This window comes from Saccostrea echinata, unplaced genomic scaffold, assembly GCF_033153115.1.
Source record: "Saccostrea echinata isolate AGI-Se365-2 ecotype Australia unplaced genomic scaffold, CSIRO_AGI_Sech_v1 ptg000054l, whole genome shotgun sequence".
Lineage (NCBI taxonomy): Eukaryota > Metazoa > Mollusca > Bivalvia > Ostreida > Ostreidae > Saccostrea > Saccostrea echinata.
In genome coordinates, this window is record NW_026889803.1 from 16,148,181 (window position 1) to 16,165,389 (window position 17,209).

General features: G+C 32.6%; 1 protein-coding gene across 1 annotated transcript; it reads right to left on the reverse strand.

Moving 5' to 3' along the window:
• Positions 1–273: 273 nt before the first annotated feature.
• On the reverse strand, positions 274–16,730 carry LOC133172580 (uncharacterized protein F13E9.13, mitochondrial-like). Its single transcript, XM_061307502.1, has 12 exons — positions 16,661–16,730; positions 15,774–15,856; positions 13,668–13,826; positions 13,138–13,245; positions 11,383–11,508; positions 11,051–11,077; positions 10,715–10,815; positions 8,536–8,638; positions 8,205–8,274; positions 4,817–4,967; positions 1,009–1,136; positions 274–581 (listed from the first exon to the last, which is right to left on the reverse strand). Exons 1-12 carry the CDS (start codon positions 16,716–16,718, stop codon positions 295–297), a joined length of 1,401 nt encoding a protein of 466 aa, XP_061163486.1. The 5' UTR covers positions 16,719–16,730; the 3' UTR covers positions 274–294.
• Between the last annotated feature and the right edge of the window lie 479 nt (positions 16,731–17,209).

Below are 17,209 nucleotides of genomic sequence, written 5' to 3' on the forward strand. Positions count from 1 at the left end.
AGGCTGGGGTATGCATTATGGAATTGTAAAGTAAATTTTGGTAAAGAGCTAATGGCTCATTGCTATCATACATATGGTAAAAGACTGCTAGATATCCAAGACTAAGGGCAAAAATCTCTTAAGATAGCCTAAAGAAAAATATTCAAAAGTGAACCAATGATGCACTTCACACTGAGTGTTGCTCAACTTACCAAAAATTAATTTTACACTTAATTTTTTAACTAGTGTATAAAAATTAAGTCTGATATTTTTAATAAACAAGAAAATCAACCATTTTCTTTTAAAATTCTATTGCTATTTAATATCTAAATCTTCATCAATTTCAAAATCACAGTTAGAATCACTGAGTTCATCTTCTACAACCATTGGAGTCCTAAACACTTTGTCGTAGTCTATACACTCCGGTCTTACTCGCAGCATAAACTTGAGTAACCTGGCTACGTTAATTTGATTGTCCCAACGCTGAAGTCTTTTAAAATGAGATCCCACTATAAGGCCACTAGCATTTTGGAATTTATGCACATTGTTTGTTGTCACACCAGAACCAACTAGAACTGGAATGGAGACACTGCGCATAACATCTGAAAAAGAAGAACAAATTGCGTAATAAATGTCACGAATATTACCGGTAGTTGGTTTACAGTAATTAAGGATGCCAGGTAAAAGAAAATTTAGTTTTGTTCTAGCGTAATTTACTAACACGTGATAAAACTAATGAAGAACGTCTCGGAGAAAAGGGAGAAATCCATAGCAGACATTTATTACTTTGTAATTAATTTTCATCTCTCGTTCCTCAATTTCATAAATTTTCAAGTCAGTTGGTAAGACTTTTGTTTGAAAAAGTGGTTACTACAATAATCTTGCAAGAGTTGTGGAGCCTTTTCATGTATTTTCCCTTTTCAAAATATAGTTCTGCATCTTGCAATAGGCCTTCCTCCATTATTATGATTTTCAAACACGTAATAGCCAAATGAACTACAGGAAGTAATTTCAGTGCAATTTACTGACCTTGAACCTCATTAGGTTTAGTCTCTACCCCCGTGGCAGTCCCTGTCACAATGACCCCATCACTCCCAAACAGCTCAGCAGCCCTGGCCGTCTCCACTAAACTGATATCAGAGGTGATTGCATGGGCACTGGAAATAATGTCCATCAATGAAAGAAAATAGAAGTTTAAAGTAAACATGTTCTCTCATTATAAGAACACTATCAGCAGAGCACACTACAACAGGTATTTCTAAAACTATAAAATAAAAACAAATTTAAATCTTTGCATTATAAACAAGACTCATCGGTCTTGCAGTATGTTACCAGAGAATCAAGAGTTTTTTGATATTCTTGATATCACCAATTCAGAAACACCTTGAAACTAGTACTGGAACTAAATTATAAATTTTGAAAGACGGCTTTCTGTGCACATTCAACTTGCATGATATATTCTTTAAAGTGCTAATCAGTACAAAGAATTAAAAAAAACCAAGAGGCCCAGTGGCCTTAACGGCCACCTGAGTATAATACAACAATTTAGAAGATCCATAGAGTATAAAATAATCTGATATATGAAGTTTTGTTGCCCAAAAGCAAGAGAAATAGGATGATAAGGATAGTCTAGTGTTCAGTAACAACTCATAAAGTAAGTTCTAATCTGTCCCCCATTCATCACTATTACCATGCACACTATTCACAAAATATTACTGCTTCGGTACTTTTTTTTAACCCCATATTGTAACCTCACACACTGGCTTTTCTTAAGTCTTTGAAGAACATTTAATAGGATAATTTATTTTTGTCTCATTCTTATTATCTATTTTTTACAAGTCTACCTGATCATTAAAACTATGAAAGTACTTTTTGTATCAAAGTGATACAATAAAAATTCTTGCATAATTCTCTTATTCTATTAACCTTTCAAATACATCATTTGCAGTGATTAATTATCAAAGGTGAATAGCAAAGGGGAATAACCTCTCTCAGGAGAATACAAATTAATAGAGCCCTGGCCATGACCAGAATACTTGATCAAATGGTCCAGATGTTCAAAAATGTGATAAAAATACTCATGCTTTTTAAAACTTTTACTCTGTTTGCTCCGATATGCCCAGGAGCAGAGAAGATTTTCAAAGAAATATGCATTTCACTAAAGATTCAACACAGCCCTACCCTAACACCAGAACCTTGACCCAGGGTCATGAATTTCACAAATTTGGAAGAGGTACCCTAATCATTATAACTATGCACTTAGTTGAAGATTTTCAAAGAATTTACACATTTTCTCTATATTATCAATGGAGCCCCCCTCTCCAAGTAACACAAGAACCCCTGACCCTGGGACCACAAGTTTTAAAAAAATTTGTAAGAAACACCCTTGCTCATCATAACTATGCACTTTGTTAATCTGTGGGTCTTTTCAGAAAAAATCTTACAACATATTTTTATCTTAAGTGAAAACTTATGATAAAAATCATTTTCACAAAAATTCTTAAGAAAGTCGTAAGTGCAAAATCTGTCGTAACTTTACGAGAGCCCAAACCCTCTCTTAAGTATTTTAAAACCTATTTAGTTGTAAAAATATAACCGCAAAAACCAAACAACACTAAATTGAACTTTTTAAAGCAACTTCCAATAATATTTTATATTTTTTTCACAATCATTGTCGAAAAATTAAATGAAATACACTACAAAATATTTACGATGTAAGTTTCACTTAAGATTTTCGTATGACCTACTTTTACGTCAGACTTGTGATTGTGACATCAGATTTTAAACTTCCTTGCTTCACAAACAATTGCATTCGATATTTGTTGTCAATAATGTTTGTTATGCTGACAAATGTTGAAAACTAACATTTATTTTTATTTTTACCTACTTATTTAAGGATTTTAAAGCATATTGAAGTCGTTGCTAGGGATGAAGTCTGTCATAAGTAAAATCTTAAGTTCAATCTGCTACGAATGCGTTCGCAAAAAGTACTTAAGATTTGTTGTAAGAGATTCTTAAGGTAAAATCTTATGCAAAAACTTGAGATTTTTTGTGAAAAGGGCGACTGCTCAATACTAAGGAGCAGGCAGGATTATTTAAAAGAATTAATGCATTTTCACTATATTATTGACAGAGCCCCACCCTTAAACCAGAAATCCTGACCCAGGGGCCATGAAATTCACAATTTTGGAATAGACATCCTTGCTCATCATAACTATGTACCTACTTAGTTTGTTTAATACCCAGGAGCAGAGAAGAAGATTTTTAAACAATGCATTTTCACTATATAATCAATAGAGCCCTGCCTAACACCAGAAACCCTGGCCCAGGGGCCATGAAATTAAAAAATTTTGGAAGAGGCAACCTTGCTCATCATAACTATTACTTAGTTATTTTCTGAAATACCCATGAGCAGAGAAGATTTTCAAAGAAATAATGCACTTTCACTGTATGATCTTTATAGCCCCATCCTAGCACCAGAACCCCTGACCTGGCACCATGAATTTCACAATTTTGGTAGAGGACTCAATGCTTATTACAATCATGACAACAGTTTATCTGCTTATGCCCAGGAGTAATTAAAGAAGAAGATTTTTAAAGATTGCATTAATTTTAATAGTTATAGCTCCACCCCTCAGGCCCCAGGGGGGCAGGAACCATGAAATTCACAATCTTTGTTCCCCTTCACCTATAGATGCTTGAAATTGGTTCAGCAGTTTCAGAGAAGTTGAAAATGTTTAAATGTTAACGCATGATGAATGACGACGAACAAAAACAGATAGCAATAAGGTCACCTGAGTGACTCAGGTATCTAAAAATAGTGTATTTACAATAATGAGTAACTTAGCCCTAACCTGGGTTCTGAACCCTTTGGACTCATATTCATGCTTCTGCAAACTGCAAAGCATTATTATGACCAAGACAAAACTTATTAATTCTGTTACATAGTCTTAGGATCAGAACATACCTTTTGACCATTAGCAACTACACATAAAGTATGATCTTCTAATACTCCTACATTACAAAGTTATGCCCTGGACAAGAATTTTACACTTTACACTTTGAAAACCTTTGACTTCAACCAAATGATCAAATGACTTTGGTCAAAAGCAAACCTATCTGTCAAGTATAAGAGTTGGTTTCTAGATTTTCTTGTATAAAAGTTAGGCTTCAGGACCTTGACCAAATGCCCATGGTTCAGGTAAAGATACCCCCTGGTCATAGGCCACCTTAATGGCAAGTATGAGCTTCTAATATTTCTCTTTTGCAAAGACATGACTCATACAAATATTTTGCAGTTTGTACCCCTGTGACTTCGACCTCATGTGCATATAAGTTACTTAGGCACAGGGTCAAGACACACATTCAATCTGCTTATAACAAACAATTATACCAAATAATGTATAAGTAGAATTTTTAGCGAGGATTTAATTTTGGCATTACCAGCGAGGGTGCTGAGATCGCTAAAATTGAATATCGCTAAAAATTAATTGCGTTTTATTTGTTAAAGCTTCTTTAGTTAGCATTTTAATATCACTACAATTACTTCTCGCTAAAAATAATTATCATTTATTAAGGATAAATCGCTAAATTTTCATCTCGCTAAATTTTCCACTTATATGGTATAAGTTTTTTAGTGGTTCTCCATTGCAAATTTCTGGCCGAGACATGAAACACTTTCACAGCTCTCAATCATTTCAAATACTGTGGTAAAACATTATGGATGAGGACACATGTACTTACCAATATTCTAAAATGTTACCATCATCAATACATGCACCTGTACAGTACTTTGTAAACAGCTTCAATTTCTTTAATCTTTTCATGATTAACTTACCTATGTTTCTTTTTTATGTCTGTAAAAATTTTGATGTCCTTGGCCCCGATTTGTTTTCTATAACGTAGAAGATCTCCTGCACAGGAATCCATCCAGCCCTCGTCAGCTACATGGGAGTACACAAAGCCCTCCGCTCTTATATAGTCCAACTCTGAAAAATAAAGTGCTTTTAACTAATTTACCGAGTAAGAAATACAGTGTGTGTTGTTTTCATTTACACAACAGGCTCATGGAGCTTCAAATGAATGTCATCTGGTGTTTATATGCTTATCACATGTGAGACAGGATTTTTTTTTAAATTTTCACTTGTGCTTCACACTTGTGAGAATATAAAAAAAAATCCTGTCCCGCTCCTGAAATAAATTCCATATCCAACAACAAAAACACTGAATATTTTCATTTTGTATCTCTTATATTTATGGGTGAAAAGAAACAAAATATGTGAATTTTAAGGTCCTTGCCCCCTAGGGGCCTTCGGGTTGGGGGCCATCAAAATTCAAGCAATTTTCAGAAATTTTTCATTTTAATCTGGAACTTGGCAGACAAACTGTTGCAATATTATAATGAATAATTCCTGTGCTAATTAAAGTTTTTCAATATGTCTCTAGGTTCACTGATTCTGGCCTTTGGAAGAAACTAAATTGAGGATTATAAAATATTCAATGGATTCTTTCTTATTTTTGGAACAACTTGTATTCATCTTAATTACTACAAAAGAAAATTTCAAAGAAGTAAGATTATCTGCTAATTAAGATAGGTAACTCTGAAAAATATCTATTAACAAGAGGCCCATGGGCCACATTGCTCACCTGAGCACATTGGCTAGGAAAAAAAGAAAAATCAGTTCAGCATTGAAAAGTTTATGGGGGGGGGGGGTGAATTTTAAACTACCTAATGATGCTTTCATATCAATATAACAAATGGCTTTGCTGTTCTTGAGCAGCAGATTTTTTTCCCATATATTCATTTGTAAAAATTTGATCCCCCATAGTGGCCCTACCCTATAATAGCTACCCCCCGGGGGTCATGATTTGAACAAACTTGAACCTACACTACATGAGGATGCTTCCATGTAAATATGACCAATTATGGCTTTATTGTTCTTAAGAGGAAAAATTTTAAAGATATTTTCCTATATATTTCTATGTAAAACTTTGATCCCCCATTTTGGCCCCACCCTACCCCTGGGTGTCATGATTTGAACAGACATGAATCTACACTACCTGAGGATGCTACCATATAAATATGACCAATCATGGCTTTGCTGTTCTTAAGAAGAAGATTTTTAAAGATATTTTCCTATAGATATATTTCTTTGAAAAACTTTGATTCCCCATTGTGGCCCCACCCTACCCCCGGGGGTCATGATTTGAACAAACTTGAATCTGTACTACCTGAGGATGCTTCCATATAAATATGATCAAGCATGGCTTTGCTGTTCTTAAGAAGAAGATTTTTAAAGATATTTTCCTATATATTTCTATGTAAAAATTTGATCCCCCATTGTGGCCCCACCCTACCCCCAGGGGTCATGATTTGAACAAACTTCAATCTACACTACCTGAGGATGCTTCCATATAAATATGACCAATCATGGTTTTGCTGTTCTTAAGAAGAAGATTTTTAAAAATATTTTCCTATATATTTCTATGTAAAAATTTGATCCCCCATTGTGGCCCCACCCTACCCCCAGGGGTCATGATTTGAACAAACTTCAATCTACACTACCTGAGAATGCTTCCATATAAATATGACCAATCATGGCTTTGCTGTTCTTAAGAAGAAGATTTTTAAAGATATTTTCCTATATATTTCTATGTAAAACTTTGATCCCCCATTGTGGCCCCACCCTACCCCCGGGGGTCATGATTTGAACAAACTTGAATCTGTACTACCTGAGGATGCTTCCATATAAATATGACCAATCATGGCTTTGCTGTTCTTAAGAAGAAGATTTTTAAAGATATTTTCCTATATATTTCTATGTAAAACTTTGATCCCCCATTGTGGCGCCATCCTACCCCCGGGGGTCATGATTTGAACAAACTTCAATCTACACTACCTGAGGATGCTTCCATATAAATATGACCAATCATGGCTTTGCTGTTCTTAAGAGGAAGAATTTTAAAGATATTTTCCTATATATTTCTATGTAAAACTTTGATCCCCCATTGTGGCCCCACCCTACCCCCGGGGGTCATGATTTGAACAAACTTCAATCTACACTACCTGAGGATGCTTCCATGTAAATATGACCAATTATGGCTTTATTGTTCTTAAGAGGAAGATTTTGAAAGATATTTTCCTATATATTTCTATGTAAAACTTTGATCCCCCATTGTGGCCCCACCCTACCCCCGGGGGTCATGATTTGCACAAACTTCAATCTACACTACCTGAGGATGCTTCCATATAAATATGACCAATCATGGCTTTGCTGTTCTTAAGAAGAAGATTTTTAAAGATATTTTCCTATATATTTCTATGTAAAACTTTGATCCCCCATTGTGGCCCCACCCTACCCCCGGGGGTCATGATTTGAACAAACTTCAATCTACACTACCTGAGGATGTTTCCACATAAGTTTCATCTTTCCTGGCCCAGTGGTTCTTGAGAAGAAGATTTTTAAATGATGCCATTATTTTTTCACTAATTCCTAATTATCTCCCCTTGAAAGAGGGCGTGGCCCCTCATTTGAACAAACTTGAATTCCCTTTACCCAAGGATGCTTCATGGCAAGTTTGGTTGAAATTGGCCCAGTGGTTCTGGAGAAGAAGTCAAAAATGTGAAAAGTTTACAGACGGACGGACAGACAGACGGACAGACGGACGACGGACAAAATGTGATCAGAAAAGCTCACTTGAGCTTTCAGCTCAGGTGAGCTAAAAAAACATTACAATTATAATCTAATTAAGCTGTCCATTTTTGTTGCATATGGTATACATGTATTAAAATTGCTTGAATTTCAGAAATTTTTTTAAATGCCCCCAATTTATTTAACTTGCCATTTTGGCCCTTGTTTTAAGTTGTGGGCAAATTTAAAACAGAGCAAATTCAACAAATTAAGACATAGTTATCTCTCTATTAACACAAAATGTTTCTGGGTAATTTTAAAATGGATTAAAATCATTTGCGAGCACGGTAGTGTAAAAATAACGCTATATACAGTTATTTCTGGAGAAATAAAATACAATTTGCAGATGACACAATAAAAATATGTATGGCAATATGTCATGTGAGTGACTCAGATGACCTAGAGAACTGGGGTTCACATATAATGGAGTTTCTCCTGATCTATAAAAGTTCTCTGACAATGCTTCAGAAAACAGTGCTTCTTCACCTTTCAAGACTACAAAAGATTGTCAATTGTTTCAGTGAATGGCTGTACCTGCTGCTTGCGCCACTGCCAATGCCTGTCTGTTGCCGCCTGCCAAAATCTGGGCACCAACATAATTTTTCTGCAGCAGAATAAAAAGTTTTATTTAAATATTAATGAAAATCATAATCATTTTATGTTCATTTGTATGATTCATGGCAGTAAAACAAATTTGTATGAGAAAACAGTTAAAAAAAAAAAAAGAGAGAGAGAAAAAAATCAGTTCTGGTTATAAATACATTGTACACTGAAGTTAATTGATCTAGTAAGACTGAAGTTAATTCAATGAATATACTGCAAGATATTTAAATGAAATATTAAATATAATATCTTCTTATAATACTGTTTTAAGGGCCTTCCAACAGCTTTTCAACTTTGCACTTCTCTTTGAGTTCCCATATTCTTCACCCAAAAGTTCACCATTTACAAAGACTGAGCCTTTGAACCTGAAGATCAAACCAGAATCTCTAATGAAATATTATCTGACTCATGTAGACTTGTATATAGGTGAAAACTGCTTTTTGACATTTTTTTTCTTTTGATTTAATAAGAGGAGTAGCATTTCCTCAGTAAAATTAGAAGAAATGGTGCAAAAGCAAAAATAAGCTTTTTGAACTAATTTTACAAATTATTACTGTGTACTGGGTTATTTCATATTCATAGACATGTTAGAAATTGAATTTAAAAATCTGAAATAATAGTATAAAGTATTATAATAGTTAAATACAGAATCCACTATCTATATAAAGCAAAGATATATTAATATATGGGTATTGGACAGACCTCATCAAGATTTTATAGTATTATATATGTACATGTAAAGTTAATCCACAATATAACTAAATTCATCAGCAAACCCAAATTGCTGATATGCATGGTCACAAGGACTGATCAATATATTTTTTTTATCTCATTTGTAAATGATATTGGTTAAGGTGAGCAGATTGATCTTTGGTTACCAGTGTTTGGTTTTTGTGCCTTTGCTCAAACTATGACCCACTCACTTGACTGCCAGAATTCAACATTTACTCATTGCAAGATACACACACACAACACACACATATATATAAAATATATATATATATATATATATTATATATATATATATATATATATATATATATATATATATATATATATGACTCCTAAGTCAGATGGTCCCGCCAGAGTCCGATGGTCTGTGCCAAACCCCGATGGTTTGTTGTCAGAACGGATGCCAATGTCCAATGGCTCATTTCCTACGAGACGCACTGCGCTAAAGTGCGATGTTCGGATATGCCAAAGTCTGATGGTGTGGAGAAACAATCAGTGAGTATGATGTCACAATATTCCAGCGTCAATCCTTGACACCCTTGTCCTGCATTCAAAAGACAGCAATTCAGTTTTAGTCCTCACATACGATTTCACTGATTTTGCTTATTGTTTGCACCCAGCTGAGATATTAGAATTAGTCCTCGCAAACCACTCAATTGATAAGGGTTAGTCCTTGCACACTACTGGACCAATTATGGAATAACTTCGCACCAATCCGGTAGATTTAGGGTTAGTCCTCACACACTATTCAACTGATTAGGGTTAGTCTCACACCCACCAAAGATATCTAGGTTAGTTGTTTTACATACTTTTCGACCAATTAGGGTTAGACTCGCACCTATACGACAGATTAGGATTAGTTTCACATTTAACATTTATTTGTATTTTATTTAAATCATCAGGGTTAGGGTTAGCATGGCACGGCATCGCAATTTGGTGCAGTAGTACTATGATGTCATAAACGTTAATTGTGTTTCCGCACCATTGGTGTGTCAAACCATCAGGGTTTGGCACAGACAATCAAACTTTGGTATGACCACTGGACTTTGGAGTCCCATGGCACTTTGGAGTCCTACATATATATTTTTAGGATCTCCCTATATAGCTACATCTATACAGTATGGCTTTATTTACTACAAAGTTTCATGAAATTCTGTTCAGCTGTTTAAGAGGGGTTGCTATATGACAACTGTTTCAGTAATATGTTTACTTCTTATAAAGGGGCATAACTCCTAGAAAAAAATGGAATAAAAAATTCCTGCAAATATGCAAAGTATGTCCCTAATAACTTCAAAGTTAATTCTGTTTAGCGGTTTCAGAGGAGTTGCGATGACAAGAACAGGACTGATAAACTGATGGAGGGACTGATGAATGGGTTAAAAACATTATATCCTCTGTAACTCATTGTGCGGAATATAATAAAACTGCTCTTAAATCTAAAAAACCAGCATCATTAAAGTTAAGTCACTCATTTGTGCCACGATGGTTCTGAGAAACATCTGAGGCAAGAGCAGTCATACTGTATGAATCCCTAGATTCAAAGCTGTATCATCAAGTCTAGACTAGGTAGGGCTCGTAGAGATTTAGAAATAGATCTACTACAAAGGTTTGACTTGGAACAAATACATTGAGCTCACAGCATTTAATAAATCTGTCTCTGATTTCAACAGGTAAGCTGAAAATAATTCTATTAAAAAATAAGTCCTTACTTTTTCTGTTCATCATCCCAAACTGTATCCATTTGGAGAGGAAGTTTTTTCTCATTACAATAACTATTGAAATGTTGAAGAATGGTTTTATTTGACAGCTGCTACAAAACACAAAAAAAAAAAAAAAGAAAAAATAGAGGATATTTTTCAAAGCTTATTTAAGTAATGAATTTGTGAAGAAAATTTAATATCTTATCAATTAACATATGCAATGTCTTCACTCTTTAATATTTTTCTTGATATAATAAATGTTCTACCAGTATATAATTTTCAAATTAATGTGAATGATTTTTCAATAGCATAAGCATATTATTAGCTTAATTACATAAATCTTACCTGCATATGATCATGTCTGTACATTGCCTTTAAAAAAAATTAAAATTTTTTTTGACTGAAAGGTGATAGCAGCTGTGGTTATGAGAATTTAACATGATTAAACAGGCACCACTATATATATAAAGCAACACATTTACAGGGAATTCACTTACAATGAATTCACACTTAAAGCAAAGTGATTTTCATTCCCTGTTAGTTTTAAAACATATCATGACTTTAATAGATGTAACGATCGAAATACGTTTAAAACAAATCAAAAATGGTTCTCCCTTGCACTTTGCAAAATAAGTGTGTTTTAGTGTACAACTAAAGTGGATGGACAAATGACTTACTATTACTTGTTTCTGGTCGAGTTTATCTTCATCAATCAGATTTTCACATAAGTGAAGGAGACCGAGTGTTTTAGCCTCTGCCTTGGTGCTGCCTTTCCCTTCTTCAGTACATCCTGGAAACCTTGCCTTGAATTACATGAAATATTCAAATTATCTTCAACTTCTGATTAGAAAGAAATAGATGAGATTCTTGGCGTGAGCAACAAATTGGGTCTTCATTTCTCAAATACCACTGCCATCTCTGTTTGATATTAAATATGCTTTTTTTTAAATCTAAAAGTTTGTTCCCTATATAAGATGTTCTTAATGAAAACATCCTGGATTTAAACACCTTTAATTCAATATTGACTTCATAAATTGTTTGTCTGAGTTTTTAAATATAAGGCAAACTCAAATAACTTTTAGCTCTTAATGGTGAGATACATATATTTTATGTCAATTGGGATTGCCTCAGACCATCATTTCAAGCTATCACAAAATACATTGAATTTCAAAATTAGGTTAGATTTAGGGATTTGGCCTCTTAAAATCCTTGAGCTCTTTAGAAATGGAGTTTTGTTTAAAATCAACAGGTTCTGAATGACAAAATGAAAAACTATGCTTCATCGATAGGTAACAAAATCTTTAGTTTAAAAGATATTAAGGAATGAGTGTTAAGCCCCTTGAATCCTTAATATAAGGGGCCAAACCATTTGTCTTGATATATGAGTCAATAGAAGTTGTAGATTTTAAGTCAATATATTTTGAGAATTTTTCTCTTTAGCTTTTGAGATCGAATGCAAACTCTATTTTATGGATTAAGTATATCCCTTCAGCCCTTAACAGAGATGTATAGATTTTCTGTCAAGTGGAATTGTCTCAAATCAATAACATTTCAAACTGCTTCAAATACAGTCAAACCTCGATATCTCGAATTTCACGGGACCAAGAAAATACTTCCGAGATATCCAAGGATTCAAGATATCCAGGGTAAAATACTTAATAAATAAGTGTTTGGGACTTCAAAATCACTTCGACATATCCATGGTATTCCAGATATCCATGTTCGAGATACCGAAGTTCAACCGTATTTCAAATAAGGAAATATATGCTCAAAGATTTGGTAAACAACATTTCCCAATTTCTCTAAAATTTTTAGTTCCATTTACATACAAGGAGGTTCTCTCAATTTAAAATAAAGTGTGATAACTTCTGATCAGAGGTGAATTCTGAAAAGTTAATTAACAAAATGGGATCATCTTTAGAACATAATATCATGGTAGGTTTAATGAAAATTGGTCAAAGTGACTGAAAACCCAAATTTATAATTAACTACATAACAATTAATACAATCTTTCATTCCATTCAAAGTCAATAAAGATCATATCATAAGTCTAAAGCTCTGCTATCCATCTATATGATACAAGCAAAGTAACACACATGTATGTCCTAATCATGCTAATATAATATATCTTATCATGCTAAAAAAAAAAAAAAACAAACAAATAATTCTAAATTATTAAGTTTAAGTTGTCTACGTATATACATGCAGATGTCCCAACATATCATCCCCTTACTTTATATATTTTGCATCAGAAAAATACATGTATATCATATTCTTCATAAAAGTCACCAAGTTGGAACAAAAACAAAAATCTTAATAATTTTGCTCTTATGACCAAAAAAAAAAAAAAATCATGATACAAAACAATGACTATGAAGTGGATATGTTAATGAAATACCTTTTCAAAAATTTTTAACAGAAAAAGTACTTACTAATATATATTCATTTCCATCTTCAAAATAACTGCTGTATGTAGCCTTTGACGCTTTATCCTGTATATCACCTGGAAGTGTACTAAACAACCCCCTTAAAGAGTTCACCTGGAGACAAAGTAAAACAGAATATTGACTAATATATGTATGGTTTACATCATTTTCACTTGCATATACTAGAAAATTCTAATGCCACCTTAGTTTTTACATCTTTACTATAAATAACAAACATGTAGAACTAAAAGTATCTAAAATATGTAAGAGCTTGAACATAAGCACTTGTAAGTTGCATTGCACTAGATCTAAAAACAACTTGTACCAAATCTTCACAAAATTCAATTTTTCAGTATAATTACAGAAAATGCATTATAATACTATATCTAAAGTATATATTCACCCATCTTCAACTGTTTGAAAAGGGGGGCTATTTAAACATCCTCTCAAAACAAAGTACATATATAAGATATAAGGTAAAATTTTAGCAGAGAAGAGCAAATTTCAAAATGTAAAAAACATGATAAATGCACTACCATTTTTGCATGTGGGTCAATAAATGCAGCCAGGCTTCTCTCTTGGAAAACAACTTTAGCTGTTGAACAAATTCTGGTCATACATGCAACAATCTCTGGTCCTATATCTTTGCTCTGGACATATGGTAGATCATGCATATTTTCCACCAATATTGAATCCTACAACCATTGTACTCACAATAAAACATGACTGTAACATAATCTGGGAACAAACATCTCTCTCTCTCATTCTCTCTCTCTCTCTGAACTTATGGGGTTATTATGTGCATACCAAGGAAGGAAGGCCGTGTTTGCATTATAATTAAATTCAAAAGTAAAAAGTATGTGTCGATATCTTAATACAGAAACCCTTTTGTCACTTTTTGACACCTATGTAACAAGTATTTTAAACTATGGTTGTGAGGTTTGGGGTAGTCATAATGCTAGTGACGTAGAAAAAGTACAGTTGGAATTTATAAAATCTGTTTTAGGCGTAAGGAAAAACACAAACTCTGCTTCAGTGTACATGTATTTGGAAACTGGCTACCTATGAAAATTACTCGATTGTATAGAATGTTCAAATTCTGGTTCAAGGTTTTATCTAGTGAAAATTGTATAATAAAAAACTGTTACGATGAACTATATGATAACTGTGACAGAATGAAAAACAGTAAGAAAAATATTGGGCCTTTTGTATTAAAGAAAAATTGTATGAAATTGGGTTAGGATACATGTATATGTGGTGTGAACAAGATAGAGCTTGTTATAGAATTTTTTCCCAATTATAAAACAAAGATTGAATGACATATGTGTTCAAAACCTTATGGAAGAAATCAATTATTCATCAAAATGTAACATTTACAAACATATAATAGACAATTTTTCTTTACAGTATTATCCTTGTAAGCCCATACCTTCTATGTACAAAAAGCAAATTAGTCGAATTAGACTTTCATCTCATAACCTTGAAATTGAGTCAGGACGACATAATAAAATACCTAGGGAGAGTAGAATGTGCAGAATGTGTAAAAATGAAATAGAGGATGAATACCATTTTGTTTTAATTTGTCCACATTTTGAAAAGCTCCGTAAAAAATATATTAAATTGTATTACTGGCAAAAACCATCTGTTTTTAAATTTGTACAATTATTAGGTACACGCAATGTCCATGGTCTTTGTAATTTAGGGAAATTTATTCATGTTGCTTTTAAATTGAGAGAGAGCATTCTCTCATATGGTAATTCTCCATGAAATCATGATTGTTATATTGTATTATATTTTTGTAATCAATAAGGACTGCTATACAATGCCATTTTGTAATATTTTGTATAATATGTTGAAATGCGATAAGATGTATGTCTTAAGCAATAAATAAATAATGTGCAGAATGTTTTTTTTAATAATATTTCTTAAAAGATACACCTTTAAAGTCTCCACTTTCCAATATGTTAGTGATGTACTGATATGATCAAAATATAAGTTGTTTTTAATAATAATAAAAAAAATCATTTAAATATCATTTTTTTTTTTAAATCATCTCTTATTTTTTGATATGTAATTAAATATGAATTTGCAAAAATAGTCAAACTGACATAAAACTTATGAAACTTGATAAATCAATTGTTTAATTAATTTAGTCATAACATGTGTCAAAATACTCAACAATTAATGGACTCTCAAAGGACAAAGCAATAATCAAAATAGTCAACAAATGGTCAATTGTCACAACTCAATCAAGATACTCTGTGTATATGTCTTTAATTGATTGGTAAGTCTCATATTGATTAATTAGCACACCTGTCTACTACCTTTGATGATTACCTCAAAATTACCTGAAACATGCCATCTCTGTGTATCATATATTAATACAAGGTGAGACAAAGGTGTGAAACTTTTTTTATGATTGTTTGCCCTTTACCTGGGGAGAAATGACAATTCACTGCAGGTATGTATGCAGATATAATTAACAAAGTTTTTTGTTTAAAAAAAGGCATTGGTAGATACATGTACATTTTGATTTAGGTGCTTACTTTTAAGAAAAGGAAGTTTAAGAAACAATCCATTAATTTTGTTGTTGTCAGTGATTGATTAATGAACATTTATGTTTAATCAGTAGCCTTTCTTACCACTCCTGCGTTCCAGTAAATTGAAGCCTCCTTTCTTACAAAGGATAAAATACTTCTAATATTAGCACTACTTCTTGGAGTACCTGAAAATAAAATGTCATATACAAAAGAAAGCTTTCAAAAAGCCATACTGCAATTTTACCAAAAGCAGAAAAATTATTATTTAATCAAGGTCCTTTTCTCATGTTTGTAGTATGAAAAATTTAATGTACAGACAAAATATTTCATATATCAAAGAAAATCAAGAATGCACTAGTCTGTAACAAAATACTCTAGAATATTATTATAATCAAATTGACTTAGTGTAGATAAAATCCCAGAAAGGGGCAAACTTATTAATTTTTACCCTTGAGATAAACTAAATTGGTCTGAAAATATCCTGATAATTTTTTTCCACCTATTTTCTTGATCTCCTGATTAAATTATGACTTCACATAGCCCAGAGGTAAACTGTCCTTTGGATAAACTAGTTCAATGCAGAAGATCATACCCACTTAGTAGACACACATATATAATAGTCCACTCAAGAGACATGTTATGTTATTTTTTCTCTGGAAATTTTGTGAATTTGGTCAATTTCTATACTTAGCAGTTGATATGACTTGTGGGTAAGTCTAAAAAAAAATCGTAATGTTGAATTTCTGCTTGTTAGTACAGATAATTTGGGAAAGAATTTTGCTTTTTTCCTATCCTTTACACTTTGAATATTGCTATATTTTATAGCCATATTCAAAGAGTAACGTTAAAGGATAGTAAAAATTATATATCGATGACTTGAAAGATAATCATAATGCCTCACTTGCAAGAGATCGCTTTTCAAAACATTTTTAAATCGTCGGTTGAAGTTTTTAAATCAAATTTTTTTTTATATTTTCCACTCAACAAACCTGGTAAAGCAGGTACATGGATCATTCCAATTATGAAAGGACTTTTAGAGAAAGGCATGTTTCTACTTTCTCTTTAAACTGGATGAGGTCAACAAAATGAATCTTCAATGCGCATGCCGATGAACTTCAACACGTGCATTACTAAAAATATATTAGCGGATTGTTTACATTGTATTCGTAATGTAAATATCGAAATAATTATTAATACTCTTACCTAAAATTTAACAACGGTATGTCAGTAATGTAGACTTTATGATCAAGTTACATATTCATCCATTATCACTCAAACTTTCATAAAGAAAATTGCATTAATTTCAAAGAATGTTTTTATTATTGCAAAACACAATGAATTTTTGACTGACTTTTCCAATATAAAAAACTCACATTTCGCTAATTAATTTCAAAGATTCTTTATTATCCATTAAACTGTTAAGAAACTAGTCAATGCTTCAAGGATTTTAAAAATATTTTTTCTTATTTTTTAAACGATTTTATTGTACTTCAAACTTATCTTTGGCGCGCATTACATTACGTGGTCGGAAGTCAAAT